The sequence below is a fragment of the Sardina pilchardus genome, chromosome 12 (genome assembly GCF_963854185.1).
Source record: "Sardina pilchardus chromosome 12, fSarPil1.1, whole genome shotgun sequence".
Taxonomy (NCBI): Eukaryota; Metazoa; Chordata; class Actinopteri; order Clupeiformes; family Clupeidae; genus Sardina; species Sardina pilchardus.
Window position 1 is genome coordinate 4,158,786 of NC_085005.1, and position 22,374 is coordinate 4,181,159.

Consider the following 22,374-nt stretch of genomic DNA (forward strand, 5'->3'; position numbering starts at 1 on the left):
TAGATAGATAGATAGATAGATAGATAGATAGAGAGAGAGAGAGAGACATCGATAGATAAATGGACAGACAGACAGACAGATATAGTCTCTCCTTCTCCTGCTCACTACCCTTTCCTCTTATCAAAGCCAATGCCCAGGCTTGTTCAGTTTGTTCAAGGACCCATTTACAGGTCATGCCTCCATCACCTCCATCTGGTCTGTCCAGACCATAATAATGCCCTCTACCCAGCCTGCTGTTGCTATGTAATGGACCAGACCATTTCCCCGCAGTCCTCAGGTCACAGTGGTCAGGAGAACTGACCATCCTTTTGCAGTCATGATCATAGCACTGAGCGTTAAGCTGTTTTAGTGGTGGTGCTGGGGGGGTTCCTCAAGGGGAAATTCAAGAAAGGGTTAATCACCACTGTCCCTTCCACCAGTGACTGGAGGAATGTATTAACCAATTAACCAGCCTCATCACTAAAACAATTCTATACTGTCACTAAAATCATCATTTAGTGATGGTGCTGGGTGGGTTAACCATCACTCCACCTCTCACCAGGGACAGAGGCGGACATCCCCGGGTCCAGAAAGTAAAAGTCCTGCCATATATTCTTTCTACCTGTGCACTTAACACAGGTGATATCAGTAATTATCTGATCTACCTGGCAGCTAATTAGGATGAGCTGGTTTACTAAATGGTTGGATCAAATACTTGGCAGGACTTTTACTTTCTTAAATTCCCAGGATGTCCGCCTCTGACCAGTGGCTGTAGGAATGTATTGACAGATTAACCAGCCTCATCACTAAAACAGGTCTTCACTGTCATTACAACTGTAGCACTGAGTGTTGCAGTGATTTGAAGGGGGGGAGGGGGTTGGCTCTCCTCTTCCCCTCCAGCGCTGGACGGCCTCTAGGTCAGTGAGCCTCCGGGCTCCAGGCAACCGCCAGCGTCCTGCCCAGCGGCAGTGTCCCAGCGTGGCCACTAGAGGGCCAATTATCAGGACTGGTGGTCACGAGTCACCGCACACACACACACACACACACACGCACACAGACACACAGACACATGCACACACACAAACACACAAACCCACACACACACACACACACAGAGACAGACAGACACACACACTCACACACACACACAGACCATCGTCCCTGGAGAGGGGAGCACATGGATGAGTGGGGAGCAACAGAGCAGTGACAAACCGCAGAGGGTGTAGAGAAGGAGAAGCAGAGAGAGAGAGAGAGAGGAAAGTGAGAGAGAAAGAGTGGGTGACAGAGAGAGTGAGAGAGAAAGAGAGAGAGACATAGAGAGTGAGGAGAGTGAGTGTGCATGGGAGAGAGAGTGCAAAAGAGAGTGAGCGAGAGAGAGATAAAGAGCGTGCGCAAGCGCGCACGAGAGAAAGAGCTCGGTTAGATATATGCACACAGGGAGACTGACACTGATGCTGCAAACCAGGCAGACAAGAGGGAGAGAGAACCAGATGGAGAGATAGAGACAGAGAGCATGTCTGTACGAGAGAGAGAAGGAGAGAAGGAGAGAGGGAGAGATAGAGAGAGAGAGAGATAGAGAGAGAGAGAGAGAGAGAGAGAGAGAGAGAGAGAGAGGGAGAGAGAGAGAGAGAGAATAAAACAGACACATCGCCTAAATGCAACCCAGACCAACAGAGGGGGAGAGAGGCAGCCAGAGAGGAGATGGAGAGGAACAGGGAGAGGCAGCGATAGGAGAGAGTAGAGATGAGCGAGACAGACAGACAGACAGACAGACAGTCAGACAGACAGACGGAGAGACGGCCAGGTGCGTGTACCTGCGGGAGCATGTCCTGCGGGCCCTGGGGCATCTGGCGGCAGCGCGTGGACAGGTTGAGGATGGCGGTAGCGGCCATGTGCGCCGCCTCCATGTCGTGCGTGTAGTCGAAGCTGCTCTTGCTGCAGGTGCTGCTGGCACTGCTGCCATCGCCCCCTTCTCCTCCTCCTCCCCGGCCACCGCCACCTCCCCCTCCTCCTCCTCCTCCTCCCCCACCTCCTCCTCCACAGCCCAGCCCTCCTCCTCCTCCTCCTCCTCCTCCTCCTCCTCCGCCACTGCTGCTGCTGCTGCTGCTGGGAGCGTAGCTGCTGCTCGTGCTGCTCGCTGGACTGGCCGTCTTACAGTAGCGCTTGGCTGTGTGGGCGCGACGTGCACACACACACACACACACACACACACACACACATACATACACACACACACATACATACACATACACACATACACACACGGAGAGAAAAAAAAAATTACACGGATAGTTACTGTGAGAATATACACATATATGTGGGCAGTGTGCAGAGAATGCTAACATGCACTCTTGTATGAACAGGCATGCACGCACACACGCACACGCACACACACACACACACACACACACACACACACACACACACACACACACACACACACACACACACAGAAACACTAAATTAATGCACATACGTACATCTACAATAGGAATGTGCATAAGCACACAAATGAAAATGTTGCATGCAAATCGCCTTTCACTCTCACACACATACACACTCACAGAAACACTTAATTAATGCTCATACATACATCTACAATAGGACTGTGCAGTATGTGCATTGTATGAAAATGTTGAATGCAAATTGCCTCTCTCTCTCTCACACACACACACACACACACACACACACACCATACACAAACACACACACATATACAGGCACAATATAAATGGATACATATGTCTTTGTATGTGTGTGGGAAATAGAGGGAGAGAGAGAGAGAGAGAGCACTAGACCGACAGAAAGGTAGAATGGTAGCCAGGGAGACAGACACCTACAATACTCTCTGATTGGATGTTGAGATGTTCCATGGTGAGTGCTGTGGGCGAATGAGTCTGAGAGAGAGGGACAGCGGGGGGGAGAGAGGGAGAGAGGGAGGGAGGGATATAGAGAGAGAGGGAGAGAAAGAGAGGCATGACAGCAGTCCTACTGTGGCTTTGCCATCTCTGCTTTCCCTCCACACAGTTCCACATGAACAGCAGACATCAAATCCATCTAATATCTCAGAGAGCTCATCTCCACCTATCAAATCTAATATCTCAGAGAGTTGATCTCCAGTTATCAAATCCATGTAATATCTCAGAGAGTTGATCTCCACTTATCAAATCTATCTAATATCTCAGAGAGTTGATCTCCAGTTATCAAATCTATCTACAAATCTATCTAATATCTCAGAGAGCTCATCTCCAGTTATCAAATCCATCTAATATCTCAGAGAGTTGATCTCCAATTATCAAATCTAATATCTCCGAGCGTTGATCTCCAGTTATCAAATCTAATATCTCAGAGAGCTGATCTCCAGTTATTTATCAAATCTAATATCTCAAAGAGTTGATCTCCAGTTATCAAATCCATCTAATATCTCAGAGAGTTGATCTCTAGTTATAAAATCTATCTGATATCTTAGAGAGCTGACCAGTTATCAAAACTAATATCTCAGAGAGCTGACCAGTTATCAAAACTAATATCTCAGAGAGTTGACCTTTACTCCTCTGTCTCTCCACATTGCCATTCTTTAAGGCGATGAGTACAGTAGACTTCTGCGAGTACGGCTAAGATGGACGCTTACATGGTCACACATACACATCCAGGCAATATGCAAGAGCCGCACAGACACAACATTTGGCTGCAGCACATATAGGATGTACAGACCGAACGTGTGATAGATTTTGCATCATCTGTTCAGCGTGTAGACCGCATTCGTAGATTATAGAAACGTATGTCTTCCAGAGCCTGCATGTCTACAGTTACTATATGTGGGTTACATTTGATTGTTCAAGCAATCTGATAAAATGTACACATAAGGTTAATTTATATGACAGGTAGTATTTTAAGTCTAAATACTAGCTCTACACAATCAGTTTGCTCATTTAATTCCTTGCACAAGGTCAAACATTGGTGGGTCAGCTTAAAACACCCATGAAACACCATAACTTTGTCTCTTGAGCCTCTTTGCTTGTAACCTGGCTTCACACTTTTCCTGTCATTTAAGTTGGAGCCCCATTGCCCCATTGAGACCTCAGTCCATTCACAGCACAGAGCAGGGGAATGTGTCTGTATGCTCTTACAGTTCACTGATCTGCAAAACAGCACTACGACTCTTTTCTAGCTATCACCTTACTAAGCTCAACCTTTTAAGATTGATCATTAGTATGGGAGTCTGCGCTTTATTTCTACTGCACAAGAGGCGTGATCAATGGGCATCTTTCAAATGACTCCGTATGCTTGGATAGTCCTTCAACCAATCAGACCAACAATCCAGTGCGTCTTTTGGATAAGCTAGTTTTTGATTGGACCCAAAGGTTGTGGACAGGAAGCAGGGGAGATAGATGTGCAGGTTTCCAGCCTGAGCTGCCGGGCGAAATCCAAATCCGTCAGCAGGTCAGGCAGGGTTCATCCAGCCTACTGCGACTCGTCTACTTGCAATTAAATGCGTAGAGAAGTGTGGAACAGCAATGTCTAACTAGACTAGGCTAGACTAAGTGCATTCCCATCTGGTTCCACATAGTCCTAAGAGCACTGGAATGTAAGCTGATGAGAACACACATTTCATGGACACTAAATGACCACCAGAGGGAAGCCTCATCAGCACTCATGAGCCTCAAAGTTTGACCTTTGCCCTTGTCAGCTAGCGGCTAGCGGTTTCGCTAGCGGTGCTTACCGTCGTATCCCTTGGGAGAGGTGTCGCGGCCGTGGGTCTTGGGCGCCAGGGCTCTCTTGCCGTAGGGGTGCTGCTGGGCGTCGTAGCCCGGTGCGTAGTCGAAGTTGGTCTTGGAGTACTTCTCCAGCTCCTTGGCCAGGTTGGAGCGGGGCGTGCTAGTGGAGACGTTAGTTTTGTAACCGTACTGAGGGATCTCCAGCTGTTTCACAAAGCACATAGGCCTGGAAGATAACCATTGAGATGGGGAGCTGGGTTTGGGCCTCGCCGACTCACACGCCCAAGCACCCACGCACACACACACACACACACACACACACACACACACACACACATACACATGCCGGAGGAAAGGTTTTGTCTTGGGGGGCCGGAAATGTTCAGGGGCCTCTTACTGTCAATATCTTACATACATACACTATATTGCCAAAAGATTGGGACACCTGCCTTTACGCGCACATGAACTTGAGGGACATCCCATTCTTAATCCATAGCGTGTGATATAACGTTGGTCCACCCTTTGCCGCTATAACAGCTTCAACTCTTATGGGAAGGCTTTCCACAAGGTTTAGGAGTGTGTGTTTATGGGACCATTCTTTAAGAAGCTTATTTGTGAGGTCACACACTGATGTCAGTCTCCACTCTAATTCATCCAAAAGGTGTTCTATTGGGTTGAGATCAGGACTCTGTGCAGGCCAGTCAAGTCATCCACACCAAACTCTGTCATCCATGTCTTTATGGACCTTGCTTTGTGCACTGGTGCACAGTCATGTTGGAACAGGAAGGGGCCATCCCCAAGCTGGGCTTGGCCCCTTAGTTCCAGTGAAAGGATTTCTGAATGCTTCACATTAACCAAGAGATTTTGGACAACTCCATACTCCCAACTTTGTGGAAACATTTTGGGAATGACCCCTTCCTGTTCCAAAGCTGCAAAGGGTGGGCTGACGCTATATTAAACTCTATGGATTAAGAATGGGATGTCACTTACATAAATTCATATGTGCGTCAAGGCATGTGATATTGGGTGATACCCAACACTTTTGGCAATATAGTGTATATTGAATGCTGATATTTGATTGGCTGTCAGTGACAATTTGAATGGCCAATTGGTATAAAAGTGTAGCGAATTTTACATTTTAAAAATAATGACATCTGACATGTCCCACAATTTGGTGTGCGCCCAAAGAATGTTGTAGTGATTGTGTAAGTGTGGTAAGACATTTACACCAGAAGACTAGTAATATAATCATTACGTAACTTTGAAATGGAGCGAAAAAGGTTTGATTTCAAAGAGGATTTTTGTTGGAATGCTGTATAGATGACGAGCAACAAATGTAATAAGAATCCGACTACTTCTGTTTACTCTCAGTTTAGCTTGTTTGGAAATTGCAGCAATATTTTCCAGATGGAAATGAGTGTGGCTGGGATAAGGTAGCTTTCACAGACAGCAATCAGCAGAGGATACCCTATAAAGGGGCCCAGAATTGCCCTTACCTCCGCCTCCCCTTTCCCATACTCCGTCTCTGGCACACACACACACACACACACACACACACACACACACACACACACACCCACACACACACACACACACACACACACACACACACGTGTCCACACATACACACTCCCACACATACACATCTGTGTGTATTCCTGTGCATACATGATCACAGACACAGATATGCAATCTCAGGAACACACACTATCTCTCTCATACACACACACACACACACACACACACACACACACACACACACACACATACACGCACGGGCACACACACCTACAAGCACCCACGTGAAAAATGTTGACTATATAAAATGGGCTTTAATGTATATATTGGGCGGTCGAATTCATCTCAACTGCTCTGCCATTAAACGTAAGGGCCGTTCTCCCTGACCGACATGAGAATGGCGGGTGATTTTACCTCCGAAAATGCTCTGACCACTACCACTGTCTACTGCTGACCTGGCTAGCCATGAAGCAATTTGGGCGTACGGGATCTGCAGGGGGCGATGGGGGTCGGGGGGGTACAGGGGCGTAATGAGTGCTCAGCGTACCTGAGCACACGGTCAGACGACTGGCTGCTCTTGGACCCGTCGCTGACCTGGTGCTTCTCCTGGACCTTGGCCATCTTCTCCGCAGCAGCAATGGGGCATCCCGAGAGACTGCAACAACATGGGCACAGCGGTGGAACATGAGTTCACGTGCACACACACACACACACACACACACACACACACACACACACACAAACATTTAATAATTACACACATGCTGTAGTGCTGCCATTTGGGCTCAATCTACTCACTCTCTACAACCCTCTACTACCCCCTTTACATTTTTAATGCTTTTAATCTTACAAAGACTCTGGGCAAGTCTCCATAATGTTCAGATGGATAGATAGTAAATGTTACCCAGAATCTCTAAAAGGACTGCGGCCCCATGTTTTAAACATAGTTCTTGATAGATAGATAGATAGATAGATAGATAGATAGATACAGTAGATAGATAGATAGATAGATAGATAGATACTTAATTCATCCCGAGGGAAATTTTAGTTCTTGAGCAGTTTTCAGATAGCTGGGATGCTCAGCTGAGCGGTTGGATGATGAAATGAAAAAAAAGGAATGCTGAAATTAAGAGAAGAAAAATGGATTTCTGAAATTAACAGAAAGAAAAACAAATAACTGAAATTAACAGGGAGATAAAAACAAAGCCAAATCCAGTATGTGCCAGTTGGATACAACTTTCTCTGTCCTCCACACACACACACACACACACACACACACACACACACACACACACACACACACACACACACACACAGACACACACACACACACGCCCACACATGCACACACGCCCACACACACACGCACAGACACACACACAGCCACACATGTGCACACATGTGCGCCCGCACACACACACACACACACACACACACATAGACAGAAACAAATAGTTTTGTACATTTGCCAGTGATTTGAAGGAAAATCTTCAGTGAAAACATAAGTGGACTGGAGGTACCTCTGAGAAATGTCAATCATTCATGTGTCTACTTTTGGGAGGCCAATGGAGAAAATCGGCATTTCAAGAGTCTCCTAGGACATTTCAGTCTGGCGGCCTGAAAAGAACCCATCAGACTGTGTGTGTGTGTGTGTGTGTGTGTGTGTGTGTGTGTGTGTGTGTGTGTGTGTGTGTGTGTGTGTGTGTGTGTGTGTGTGTGTGTGTGTGTGTGTGAATGTATGTATGTAGAGATGCGTACTGCTAACTAAACACATTTTGTTTGGGAAACAAACTTCTTGTCACTATTAAAAGTGAGTGTAATCTGGTCAGACTAATCTCCTAAATGCTGATCCCCTGCCCCTGGCCAATCTACTCAGGCATGTGTCCTGTATGTGCAAAGCATTCAGGTGTGTGTATGTGTAAAGTATTCAGGTGTGTGTATGTGTTAAGTATTTACAGTATGTGTGTGTATGTGTAAAGTATTCAGGTGTGTGTATGTGTTAAGTATTCAGGTGTGTGTATGTAAAGTATTTAGGTGTGTGTATGTGTGAAGTATTTATGTGTGTGTATGTGTAAAGTATACCGGTGTGTGTATGTGTTAAGTATTCAGGTGTGTTTATGTGTTAAGTATTTATGTGTGTGTATGTGTTAAGTATTCAGGCGTGTGTATGTGTTAAGTATTTATGTGTATATAAATGTGTATTCTGTAGTGTATCTGATTCTGTTTTCTCTGTTTTTATTCTGTCTTCTCATTGGTGCCACTCTACATCTCTATCTCTCTTTCTGTATTCTCTCTATCTCTTTCCATCTTTCTCTCTCCATCTCTCTTTCTGTATTCTCTCTCCATCTCTCTCTTTCTGTATCCTCTCCTGATTACGTCTTTCTTCCCATCTTTTTCTCCCATTCCAGTTCTAATCAGCGCTCGTTCCACATCTACTTCTCACACTCAAATCCATTTGATTGGATTATTATTCATCATTAATCTGGTGCCCTTACATCCTGGGATGAAATGCTCACTCATTCAATTCTTTGAAATGCAGTTAATGACATATTAGCCAGATCCTCTGCATGAGATCGATTTGCAGCCATTACCATGGCAGAACAAAATCACTGGTTAAGCTGTACACAATAAACACAGTGAAATATACTGATCAGGGTGCTAACTGTGATGAACGCTATAGGAAGCCACGACAATAAGCAAATCATGTACTGTAGGCTACTCCCACTCTTTAAGAGGGCCACCTATGTATGTTCAGAAGGTGTGTGACTGTGTGTGCGTGTGTGTGTGTGTGTGTGTGTGTGTGTGTGTGCTTCATTCCTCGCTGTGAGTGCAGCAAATGTGTGCGTGAGTTTATGCTTCTCCACATATTTAATGCATTAACTCCATTTTCCGTAAAAGAAAAAGAACCTGCGTCTAATTAGTCACCATGGCGATGCCTACGGAGGGTCATAAGGTTGTTGCGTTCTCTAGTCCCCATGGTTGCCGTTTCTATGGCACTCATGGCTGCATCGCTCCCTATATGAGCACATCAGCTCCGAGCCAGTGTGTATGCGTGTGTATGTGTGTGTGTGCGTGTGTGTGTGTGTGTGTGTGTGTATGTGTGTGTGTGTGTGTGTGTGTGTGTGGCTGGCTGGTGTGGGTGGTGGATGCTTGTTACATGGAGCTGCTTCCTTCAGAGAAAACTTGGAGCCGATTCTGAGTGATGTGAAAGTCAGACGAACACAGTGTGGTTTGAAGAGTGCTAATGTGCAAGTGTGAATAAGCCTGTTTGTTCGTCCCACGAGAGCTGTTCTACATAACATGGCCTCTGGCTACAGCTATATGTCTCTGCATCTGCGTAACATTAAGGTACAGAGCACAGACACTCACACTCACACTCACACTCACACTCACTCACTCACACACATACACACAGAAACATACAGTAAACCTTGCACAGACATACATAGGCTACAGCTACCTGTACAAGGTATGGACACCAGTAGTAGAAACCAGGCAGTTCAGTAAACAGTAAGCGCAGTAAACACTAATCTCTTCCTGGATGGACTTCGGCAGAACTGCAGTATCTTCCTCTTAGAGTGACAGCTCATGTGCCACATGTATAGCATGCAGAACTGACCATAAGTGGAAGCTGCCATATGTCACACAGACAGACGAATAGGAACAGCATATCTATACTGAGGAAGACCAACTTCGGCCTCCTGGCACAAGACACCAGAGCAGCTACTGTACACTCAAGAAAAAAAGGTGCTACAGTATAGAACCAGACATGTCAATCAACATAGCGTCTGATACCAGCAAACACCTCAAGCACAGTGCTGCAGAGTTGATGTGCTAACACACACAGCTGTGCCTTGCGGAAGTGATACGCTCACACTGTGACAAGTGTTGATGGAGAAAATGACAAAAAAGGAAAAAAAAGAAAGATGAGTTTCTAGATACAATTAGAACTTATTCATTTCCTTAGAGCAATTTCCCAACTATTAGCCGCGGCAAACACACATTGATTTTGCAAAATTTCTTCAGGTTTGAGGTTAACACACAGGGACATTTAATATGATATTAATATGTTTAAACTTCTTAAAACACAGTTGTGCGGCTTACACACAATGCAGCTAATACACAGGAAATGACTGTAGCTTTTCATTCTTAGATTAATCCACATCTTTCTCATCAAAGTGTCACACACCTGCCTCAGCGGCTCTGAATCTTAGCATTACGTCTGGTCAGCAGCGGCCTTTACTCACCTGCGGTGCGAGTTCCTGTTGCTATTAACGTGGCCCCGCCCAGAGCAGCCAGGCGTGGGGCACTTTAGAACGTTCTCGTGCATAGCGAGAACTTAGCACCGGAGGGGAGCAGAAGGAAGAGGCAAGAGACAGCAGAAAGGGTTAGAGGACAGAGGTCAATGGTCATCTAGGAGTATTAGCATGTGTCATACTGTAGGTGTTATATGGAACAACGCATTATTCAAGAAGCTACAGAAAGCATGCTGGCGCAGATTGTAACGCATGTGGGGGGGGGGGGGGGGGGGGTCTATAGTTTTTCCCCTTGAAAGAACCCTGAAAGGTTTCCACCTAAACCAATGGAGGGTTTTAGAAACCTGGTCATGAGTGCTTTGTATGTGAAAGGCTCTTTGAAAAGCTTTCTATCCAAAAAGGAGAGGAACTTTTTTTGTTTTTATAAGTGCACTCCTGGTGGAATATTTCCGGGTTCTTCTATGGGGATTGGTAGAGTGTGTGTTCTTTTATTAGTTTGTTCAGATGAATGAGCATGCTTTGGCAGCTGTCCATGCATTACACATAGAGGCACGATATTGAGAGTGAGGCAATGAGAGAGCGAGACAATGAGAGAGCAAGACAACAAGAGAGTGAGACAATGAGAGAGTGAGACAAGAGAATGAGACAATGAGAGAGCAAGACAACAAGAGAGTGAGACTATGACAGTCTGAAAGAGTGAGACAATGAGAAAGTGAGACAAGAGAATGAGACAGTGAGAGAGTGAGGAAACAAGAGAGAAAGACAACAAAAAAGTGAGACAGCAAGAGTCTGACAATGAGAGAGTGAGACAATGAGAGAGTCTGACAATGAGAGAGTGAGACAATGAGAGAGTGAGACAAGAGAATGAGAAGAGAGAGTGAGATAATGAGAGAGTGAGACAACGAAAGAGCAAGAGAATGATAGCAAGACTCCTGTCCACGTGCAGCGGGAGGGACAGTCAATTCAGTAACACCAGCTACACATGCAGTGTACAGAGGAGCCATTCATTTCAATTGAGCCCTGAGGAGTCTGCGTACATCTAAACCACATCACAGAATTCACAGGCTGATGAGATATTTTGCAGGTCTTTCATTCTGTGATCAGTTACTTTTGCTGGGATTGCAATATTGATCACAAAAATATGGCAAGTCATATGGTCCAATGTCCTAAGTCCTACTTTTTACCATATATTTGCCATACCTAGTGCGAGTCATTCTCCAAGACAAAAGCCCAGCTTTACTGACTGACAGTAGGCTAATGATAAACACACACACATATAGTACAAGAGTGTGTTAGAGTATGTGTGTGTATGCGTGGGTGTGTATGGCTGTGTTCATGTATGCATGTGTGCTTATATGTGTTTATGTGTGTGTGTGTGTGTGTGTGTGTGTGTGTGTATGCGTGGGTGTGTATAGCTGTGTACATGTATGCGTGTATACTGTATGTGTTTATGTGTGTGTTTGTGTGTGTGTGTGTGTACTGTATGCGTGGGTGTGTATGGCTGTGTACTGTACATGTATGCGTGTGTGTGTGTGTATATGTGTTCATGTTTGTTTGTGTGTGTGTGCGTGATGGCATGCGTGCCCCATGCTGCCACTGCTTACTCTCTGGTGGCACGCGGTCCTTGTGTGGGCACCCGGACAGGCTGCGGTGATGCGGGTACAGCCCGGTCACATGACCTGTCCCGTCACACCCTGGAGTCGGACACTTGCTCTCCTTCTTCTCGCCTCTGGAGGAGTCTATCAACAACAACAACAACAAACATGTGCATCAATGGGTGATTCATTAAGCCTTGACACCAGTGGTCTCTTAATTTTGAATATGACCGTCAAGTCATTAAAATGTCATTCAGCAACGTTAGGAAAATGTTATAATGTGCAGTGGTTTCTTTTTGTTTTCCAGAGCTGTATCTGTATATATGTATACTATCAACTGTCAAAATTATACAATACATTTGAAATCATGTGATTTAAAATGTGACTTCTGTTCAGGATGCACGCTATTGGTGGGTTAGGTTGAACATGACATGTGGCCTGTGTGTGTGTGTGTGTGGGTGTGTGTTGAGAGGGTGGGGTCGGGGATGGGGAGGAAGTGGGTACACAGGACGGGAGAAATCGACTCAACTGTCAGATCCCCGCACCGCAGAAATGCAATTTCATGTTTCATTAAAAATGTTCCCCTCCAGGGAAATAACACACAGAGCCGAGACGCCAGGAAAGCAGCTTATCAGTATTCCCGCCGGGGGTCTGTGTGGATGGGGCTGGGGTCTGGGGCCCTGGGGGTAGCAGCAGCAGCGGCGGCAGCAGCGGCGGTGGTGGTGGTGGTGGTGGAGCCATCACTACTCACCGCTCCCCCTTCCACCCCCCCCCCCCCCTCATCCTGGAGGGCTCTCTGGGGAGAGGCCAGGAGCCTCTAAGGACCGTCTCGTAAGACGCCACTTCTGGCTCTTAGTTGAGTCTAGTTTGTTCTTAAACATCAAGATACCTGCCTGCCTGCCTGCCTGCCTGGCACAGACTGTAAGTAGGGACGGAAGAGGCAGCTGGAGCTCTAGACAGTGGTGGAGGAGGAGGAGGAGGAGAAGAAGAAGGAAGAGGGGGATGAGGAGGAGGAGGAGGAAGAGGAGAAGGAGGAGGAGAGGGAGGAAGAAAAAGAGGAGGAGGAGGAAGAAGTGTGTCTCAAGATGATGAAAGTGCACGTCGATAGAAAAGGAAGGGCATCTAGGTAGACCAGGACTGGGGCAATAGTCTCCAGCCTTGGCAGCACATACCTAAGAGAATGAGCCTCCACATAGAGTATAGTACATCAGTCTGACATCAAGCCACTGGAGGGCAGTTCTTGGTTCCCTTCCCACAGTACATCAGTCTGACATGGAACCACTAGAGGACAGTTCTTGGTTCCCTTCCCTAATATTTCTCTCTGAGCAGCTGTTTAATATATCCAAAATATCCAGACATGTATGTGAGGATGGATTCTGCGGCTCCACGGATGATGACCCCAAGATGAAGCATGATACACGCTGAACCCATGAGCCCCTGTAGCATGTGTGTGTTCTGTATGGCTCACAGGAACCTCGTCATGGGAACGTTAATGAGCAGCGGCTTCTGAAGTTCAGGAGAACATACTTTGGCAGTGCAGAGCCGCGTGTTAACAACATGCTTTCCTGTTATCAAATATTAATGTTTTCAGATCATTACCATGTTTTCGCGCTTTCTGTCCGAACAGCCAGAGAGACATTTCTAGACGTGGTCCTGTGCAGTGCTGTGGTCTCAGTAAAATGCCTTTTGATCATATGATACAATGCCTTCCATTGTAAAAGTTAACATGATTTTGTTACTCATCATCATTCCATCTTACCAGTGAGATCTCTAATGAATAATTCAATCTGTTGCATAGGTTGAACAGAGAGAGTGGGCAGGAGGAATGATGTGGGGGTGGATATGGCCCCGCTGTTCAGCATACTGACGGCAGCTACAAAGACACCACCTGTCTGGTGATGAAATTGAGCAGATAGAACAGAGCCCAGCCAGTGGAGAACCGTAGCAGATAGAGCAAAGCCCATTCAGTGGAGAACCGTAGCAGATAGAACAGAGCCCAGCCAGATGAGAACTGGGTAATCATCAGGCCCTTTCACACTGCAGGAAGTCACGGAACTTCAGCAGGAACCTGGATCCTCACAGGAACTACTTCCTCTATGCCTCTGCCCTTGTATGGTGTGCTTTCCCACTGCTCAACAGCCAATGGAATAACAGATTGACCTAATAACATCAATACATTTTTCAACAAAATGATTCATATCTAGCCTTTAGTACTTGGTCAAGTACATTTTTTAAAGTGGATTTGAAGATCTTGAACTGAACATGATATTTGATATCCAGACTTTTAATGCTGAAATCTATGACTATCCAGTGTGTACACTACTAAGTTCCTTGGTCCCTGTTCACATGTGATACCGGTCGTCAGTGCAGTGCAGTATGGGTGATGTAGGCACGAGTTTTCAGTGCAGTCCACTGCAGTATGGGTGATGTAGGCACCAGTCCTCAGTACAGTGAGGTGCAGTATGGGTGATGTAGGCACAAGTCTTCAGTGCAGTCCACTGCAGTATGCAGTATGGGAGATGTAGGCACCAGTCCTCAGTACAGTGAAGTGTAGTATGGGTGATGTAGGCACCGTATGAGTGTGATTGACGCTGCAGGTTGCCAGGGATCCTGTTGGTTAAGTGTACCTGAGGCTGATGCACTGTGAGGGCTACCAGCTGCTCAGAGAGATGCCACAGAATAGCTGCAGTGTGTGTGTGTGTGAGAGAATCTGTGTATGTGTGTGTGAGAGTGAACATCTGTGTGTGTGTGTGTGTGTGTGTGTGTGTGTGTGTGTGTGTGTGTGTGTGTGTATGTGTATGTGTGAGAAAGAGAGAGAGCATCTGTGTGTATGCTTGTGTGTGTGTGTGTGTGTGTGTGTGTGTGAGAGAGAGAGAGAGAGAGAGAGAAAGAGAGAGCATCTGTGTGTATGTTTGTGTGTGAACGTGTGTGTGTGTGTGTGTGTGTGAGTGTGTGTGTGTGTGTGTGTGTGTGTGTGTTTATGTGTGTGTGTGAGTGGTGTGTGTGTGTGTGTGTGTGTGTGTGTGTGTGAGAGAGAGAGAGCTTGCATGTGTGTGGAGAGGTCTGAGAGGGAGAGTAAATAGGCCATGGAACAGCATCCAGCAGATGAGATCTGCAGCACTAACGGCCCGTGCAAATGGCCATTACTCATGGCTGACAGGCCAGGCCTCTCCTCTCTCTCTCTTCTCTCCTCTCTCTCTCCTCTCTCTCTATCTTCTCCTCTCCTCTCCTCTCTCTCTATCTTCTACTCTCACTCCTCTCCTCTCCACTCTTTCCTCTCCTCTCTTCTCTCTCTCCTCTCCTATCTCTCTGCTCCTCTTGTTTCCTTTTCTCTCTCTTCTCCTCTCTGTCCTCTCTTCTCCTCTCTCCACTCCCCTATCTCTACTCCTCTCTTTTCTCTCTCCTGTCCTCTCTCTCCTCTCCTCTCTCTCCACTCCTCTCCTCTCCTCTCTTCCTTCTCTTTCCCCTCTCTCTCCTCTCCTCTCCTCTCCTCTCCTCTCTTGTAGTAGCCACAGCCCTGTCCAACCAGGAGGGGCGTGTGCCCCTGTGTCTGCTGCTGCCCCTGTTGTGGATGCGGCGTTGTGCGCTGTAGTGTCCACTGTTGGCTGCCTGTAGTCTTGGTGCTCGTAGGGGTTAGTCCCGCTGTAGCGCTAAATTCGGATCCCCACCGTGGCATGTGTAGTCCGTTTCTGTTCCGTCACTGCTGCATCGCAGTTTCATGTGAGCAAATCATACCAGAAACGCTGCTGCTGCTGCTGCCAGCCTGACTATCGAAATACTTTTTGGGCTGAAACGCTTCCAACACGCTTGTCTCTGTGAAAAATAGGCATCGCTCCTTTTTCTAGCTGGCACGTGGTGGCAGTGTGGCTCGAGGCGCGCCTGAGACGTGCGTGTCACGCAGGCAGTGTGCAAGATCTCACCAGAGACGCTTTATGAAGCCAGACCATTCATAAGAGGGTACATTCTGGTTTCATTGTGACGTAGGGTTCGCAACTGCCACTCCCCTTTAGGAGGCAAACGGGAGGTCCGGTGTCAATGTATTTCTATGGGAGAAATAAACCTTATCTAGGATTATGACCATTCCCTTAGCCCTACATTTAGCAATGCAAGTAATGAACCCATATTCTCCAAGGCACACGTCTTTCTAACATTCCCACATTGAAATCGTATTTTCCAGCGTGATAAATACATAGAAAAATAACTTTGTTAGCGATCTGTCTCTGTCTCCGCTAATAGCGCAGGCCGCCTGTTCTCAACGGCACACTGCTTCTGCTGCTTCTACACCGTTCTACACTGATTATTTCGTCACCGATCACGCCCCTTTAGGAGGCAGGAAGTGGCCATTTCGTTCCACTGAAAAACCCCTTTATGATTCATCTCAGTAACTATACAATCTTTGATCTAAACTGTTAACATGGGCGGCAACATGGAAATGGAAAACCCATGCAGCCGTCGTGCACTAACAACACGTCCTGTGTGAATCAGTCTGTGTGTCTGTCTGCCTGTCTGTACATCTATCTATCTGTCTGACAGGTATGTAAATTATGTACTATAAGTTGGTCTCTCTGTCTGCCTGTCTGTACAGGTATGTATCTGTCTGACAGGTATGTATGTAAGTTGGTCTCTCTGTTTATCTCCCTTGGATGTGTTGTGTGTGTCTATCTTTTTATCTACAGTACCTGCTGATCTCTGTGTGTTCCCGTCTGTGTAATAGGGTCTGCTGTGCTACAGGGGAACTGTCTCTGTCTCTGTCTCTGTTTACAGCCAGTATTGCTGGTGTCTGTTTGTCTTTCGCTTGTTTGTCTGTGCTAAGAAAGAGAGCTTACCTTTAGAGACAACACAATGTGTACTTGTCCATCTGTGTGTTCACACGCAATCCAGCCGCCAGCCAACCAAAGCGCTTTTCTCTTTGTGAATTATACACTCATCAACGTTATTTAATTAACATCTCATTCAATGCAAATATAAATGAATTGGTTCAAATGTGATCGTGGCTTGAGCAACCATCCATTTATACAGGTAATAATGACTTATTTATTAATGCAGAAGCAATTGTTTGTTCATGTTTACTGATTACATTAAGTATTATGGGTCATTATAGACTAGTAGAAAATTGCATATCACTGCTGGGAGGCTTTCTTCAGTTCATACAGAATGTCAATATGGTTGGCTCAACAGAACGTACAGTAATGGCATACCAAACTGCATTGACAGAAGCTAATGCATTTCTGAGATCTCTCCCTGGGGTGCACACGGCAGTCAGGGACAGTTATTAAAAGGGCTCAACGATTGGCTTAACTGAGGTACAGTCGCGTTGCTATGGAGCTTTACAGCAGTGTTGCACTAGCCTAGCGCACATTCTACTGTATATGGGAAAGCTTCATGAACATCATGGCGTACTGTATGCAGATGATGTGATACTATTGATACAATGACATGATAATATTATTATCATTACCAGGATGAATTTCATCATGCCAGTACCTTTCCGGAAATGTTGCTGAAATGTTGGTGAAATGTTCCCCTAAAGATGGCAGCTGCAGCTACAACATTTCCGGAAAGGTACTGGCTTGATGAAATTCATCCTGGACTCTCTATCCGACCACATAAAGACCTCGGGATACTTCGGTTTGGCTTTAGGGACCCTCTACTCACTACCACGTGTGTAATGTTGTTTGGAACTGTAGAAGAGGTATAAAAATAGTGTTTTGTAGCGGTGAAAGGACATGCCCGGTTCACTTCCAGGCTAACGAGTTTTGGCTAAAAACGTTAAAATCGAATCCGAATGACGTGATTTGATGTCAACTCAACGTATGTACTCCCAATCATCCGTAAATTGATCTAAAGTCCATTTTACTCCGGATAATTCCTTTAACCCAAAGTTATGCTCTGGGGACAATTATTGTTGTTGTTGTTACTATTATTAGGTTACCATGGTGATGATATTACCTTTGCTGTAGTAGGCCCTCTTGGCGCCCTCATGGTGCATGCGTGCCCTCCTCTCCTCCGCCCCGCTGCTCTGCCTGGGGCTGTGTTCTCCGTGCCCGTGCCCGTGCCCGTGCCCGCGGTGGTGGTGGTGATGGTGGTGGTGGTGGTGGTGGTGGTGGTTGTCCTTGCGCCCCAGAGGCCCCTGCTCCGAGGCCGAGCGGTCGCGCATCACCTTGGCGCGCTCCGACTCCAGCGCGATGGCCTTCTCCAGCAGCGTCAGGTTGCCCTTGGTGATGTCGTAGGCCTCGTCCGAGCGCTCCGACGTCACCGAGGTGGTGTCCTCGTCGGGCGGAGGCCCCGGCACCGCCGTCCCGTAGCCGCCTCCTCCTCCTCCGCTGCTGTGGGACACGGGGCTCAGCTGCTCCTCCAGCTTCAGCAGGTTCACCATGTCCGAGTAGCTGCGCTCCAGGGGCTGGTGCTGCTGCTGCGGCTGGTGCTGCTGGTGCTGCTGGTGCTGCTGGTGGTGCTGGGGCTGCTGGGGCTGCTCTGCCAGCATGCCCGGCCCGTACAGGTGCATGTGCGGCGGGAGGCCGTGGCCGTCCGGGCCCCCGGGCTGCAGGTGCTGGAGGTGGTGGTGGTGGTGCTGATGCTGCTGCTGCGGATGCTGCGGATGCTGATGGTGATGATGCGGCTGCTGCTGGTGCTGATGCTGCGGGAGTGAGGCGTGGTCGGGCGCAGGGAGCTGCGATTCACTCAGCTTGCTCGCCAGGTCGTAGCACTGGTTACGCAAGCACTCCAGGCTGCTCAGGCACTCCTCCTCCTGGGTCTCCTCCCCTGCAGGCCCGCCACCTCCACCTCCTCCAGCGCCACCCCCACCCCCGTCTCCTGCGGTGGCCGCGTGCGGGTAGCCCTCCTCGGGGAGCACGGCCCCGTGGCCCTGGGCCAGCAGCTTGAGGGAGTCCACCGTCTCGCGCACCACGTCGCTGTCCAGGTCCACGCTGAGGGCGCCGTTCTTACGGCCACCGCCGCCCGCCTCGTCGTCATCGTCGTCGTCGTCATCGTCGTCGTCGTCGTGGTCTTCGTCGTCCTCCTCGGCGCTGTTGGAGGAGTTGCTGTTCATCTCCGACTCGGTCATGGCCTGGTAGGCGGCGTCCTCGGCGATCTTGCCCAGGTTGAGCAGCGACTTGGCCACCAGCTCGTCGTAGTTCTCGTACTCCTCGCCGGTGGCCGGGTTAGGGCCGGGCCCTCCACCACCACCACCGCCGCCGCCGCTGTTGTTGTTGTTGTTGGTGTCCACGGCTTTCTCTCCGTGTGATTGTCCGCCATTTGTGTAACAGTTCTCTGATGAGAGAAGAACAAACAGAGAGAGAGAAAGTTATACCACCTTCTGTAAACCAACTGTACACTACTGTCTACACTGGACTATATTTCTTGTTCCTGTTTATGCACCACCTCCACCTGTCTATACTTTGTGTATCACATTGCACTTGCGGTCAGACACATATTGCATTCCGTTGTCTTTGTACTTGTACTCTGGACAGTGACAATAAAGTTGAATCTAATATCTAATCTATAGAGGGAGAACAAGAGAAAGACAGATAAGGATGATATGAGAGTAAATGAGAGAGAGAGAAAGTTACAGAGAGAGAGAGAGAGAGAGACAGAGAGAGAGAGAGAGAAAGAGAGAGAAAGAAAGTTACAGAGAGAAAGAGAGAGAGAACATGACCTGTTTTGGGAATGCAGTTAATAACTAAAAGGTGAAATTATGCATTGATATTGCAGTTGTCAATATAAGGTGTTTTGCATTTTTATATCTCTGTAAATTATTTAGCAATTCTCTTCATCAGGGGCTGTTTCAATTAAGATAAAAATTAATTAGGCAAGCGAACACCAGTCTATGACAACAATGAATGACTAATTATTTCAGATTTTAAAGATTAATGGAAAAATGAAAATTACTGAGATTTTTCCCATTGGTAAACATCATTGAAATGCTATCACACAATCTTGAATAGATTAGATTCCTTTCATCCTGAGGCTGGGAAGTTGATTAAAATTGTATACATGTATCTATTTTCATTATCATGGACACCTTTCCAGACATACATTTGACTTCATTTGTGGCCATATAACCATAATTCATCATAACTGAAGGACAAATTAACACAACATTGATGTCTGAAACATGATAAAGTGGAATACTCCACGCGTCATGCAACTGAAGCTGCACTATTAAACTATTAAAATAAAGAAAACGTCAGCCTCCAAAGAGGACTAACAGAAGAGCCACACTATATGTGTGATTTTTGCCAGGTTAGATCCCATTAGATGATTAGCTCGCTAGTTCATCAACAGCTCAACACAGTTGGATGATGAGAATGAGGGTGGTCCACCAGACATGTAATGTTTTTGTGTCTTATTGTTGCATATGAGCAGGTGGATGTGTTGAATAGCTCATTCTGTGCCATATCTGCAATTCTCTACTCGATTTCCTTCATCATTCTAAATTCTAAAGTATACCATACAGGGTGATCCACTGAAAGGCTTTTGTGATGACCTCAAAATACTTGACTTTAGGCCCCAGCTGTAGCGTAACTGGCTGGGGCACCTGCACCGCACGCCGGCAACCCGGGTTCGATTCTCGCTCTGTGGTCCTTTCCAGATCCCGCCCCCACTCTCTCTCCCATTCACTTCCTGTCACTATCAATAAAGGCATAAAACGCTCACCAGAATATACTTAAATAAAAAATAAAATACTTGACTTCAGACATCAGAATAGTGGGGTAGGTGTCCTGCATTAATCCAGTGATGGGAGAGGAAGTGGAGCTTAGGCACCTAATTTTCTCTTTTCAAGTGTGTAGGGGATTTGGGATTAGCATGGGATGGTGTTTACAGTAATAGGCTATAGGGAGAAATGTATTGGCCTTGTTATCAATCTATTCTTTTGAATGTCAGACTTAGAAGGTTTTAAACATTAGATTCGTGCCACAATCAATATACTACTCTGGAACCAGGTGTGTGTTTTGGGTTCTGCTGTAATGCACCACACAGGTGTGTGTTTTGGGTTCTTCTGCTGTAATGCGCCACACAGGTGTGTGTTTTGGGTTCTTCTGCTGTAATGCGCCACACAGGTGTGTGTTTTGGGTTCTGCTGTAATGCACCACACAGGTGTGTGTTTTGGGTTCTTCTGCTGTAATGCGCCACACAGGTGTGTGTTTTGGGTTCTGCTGTAATGCACCACACAGGTGTGTGTTTTGGGTTCTTCTGCTGTAATGCGCCACACAGGTGTGTGTTTTGGGTTCTTCTGTAATGCACCACACAGGTGTGTGTTTTGGGTTCTGCTGTAATAAGCCACACAGGTGTGTGTTTTGGGTTCTGCTGTAATGCGCAACACAGTCAAGCTCACCTTGTGTGTGACCTTGATCACCGAACTCTTCATCCTCCTCATGCTCGTCATCATCTTCCTCGTTCTCGTCCTCTTCCTCATCGCTGTTGTCATCGTCCTCCTGATCGTCCTCATCATCCTCCATCTGCTCCACCTCTTCTCCCTCTACCTCTCCCTCCACCTCTCCCTCCAGCTCTCCCTCGATCTCTCCATCCTCATACTCTTCGTCGCCTTCCTCTTCCTCCTCCTCCTCCATCTCCCCTGTCTCTTCCTCGGAGAACTCCTCCTCGTCATCAGCTTCCCCTTCCTGTCCCTCTTCTCTCTCTACTTCCTCCTCTTCTTCCTCCTCCTCCTCTTCCTCGTCGAGTTCCCCCTGGTTCCCCTCCTCCATTGGTCGGCTGTAGTGGAGGTCCGGCCGCTTGGTCACTGGCTCCAGGGAGGTCCTCTCTTGGCTCTTCCGCTTCTTAGCCAGAGGACAACCGTACACACTACACAAGCGCACACACACACACACACACATGCAGGCGCACAAACACACACAGAGAGAGAGAGAGAGAGAGAGAGAGAGAGAGAGAGAGAGAGAGAGGTTAGTATTGAAGCAAGTAGGTGTGAAAGACTGAAATGTCATTTCAGCATCCAAGGTGTTTTCTATTCTGCCTTCTCAAATAAGACATGGTCTGGTAACCAAACTTTCATTTTCTCGTATTTAAAAAAATGCCCAGATCCGTTCATTGGGCGCCACGGATGTCTATCAAATGTGTTTGTGCATAACTCATCATCGTCTTGCTTTCCCCCCTTTTCTGTGATCCCCTATCTCAGGCAAAAATTAGGGCGGTAGTTTCCAGACTGTCTTAGCAGCGTGAATGAAATAGAGCACAAGGCAGCATGGGAACACCCAGGCTAGCATACTAGGCTATTACAGGTCAAATACATGACAGAAATATTCAAGTAATGTCACAGAGATATAGTCCCACACAATTTAATGATACATTTTA

The 22,374-nt window shown here is 47.0% G+C and overlaps 1 protein-coding gene across 1 annotated transcript in view; it reads right to left on the reverse strand.

Annotated features, from left to right (window-relative positions):
• The window catches only part of LOC134098280 (myelin transcription factor 1-like protein), a 64,452-nt gene that overhangs the window by 10,916 nt on the left and 31,162 nt on the right, over positions 1-22,374 (reverse strand). Inside the window, exons 4-12 of the mRNA XM_062551300.1 lie at positions 21,401-21,867; positions 18,660-19,335; positions 18,016-18,524; positions 12,076-12,210; positions 10,463-10,553; positions 6,763-6,870; positions 4,703-4,923; positions 2,021-2,146; positions 1,794-1,948 (exon numbers count right to left, since the gene is read on the reverse strand). Of these exons, the coding sequence (XP_062407284.1) occupies positions 1,794-1,948; positions 2,021-2,146; positions 4,703-4,923; positions 6,763-6,870; positions 10,463-10,553; positions 12,076-12,210; positions 18,016-18,524; positions 18,660-19,335; positions 21,401-21,867 (2,488 nt within the window). The remainder of the gene's footprint in view (positions 1-1,793; positions 1,949-2,020; positions 2,147-4,702; positions 4,924-6,762; positions 6,871-10,462; positions 10,554-12,075; positions 12,211-18,015; positions 18,525-18,659; positions 19,336-21,400; positions 21,868-22,374) is intronic.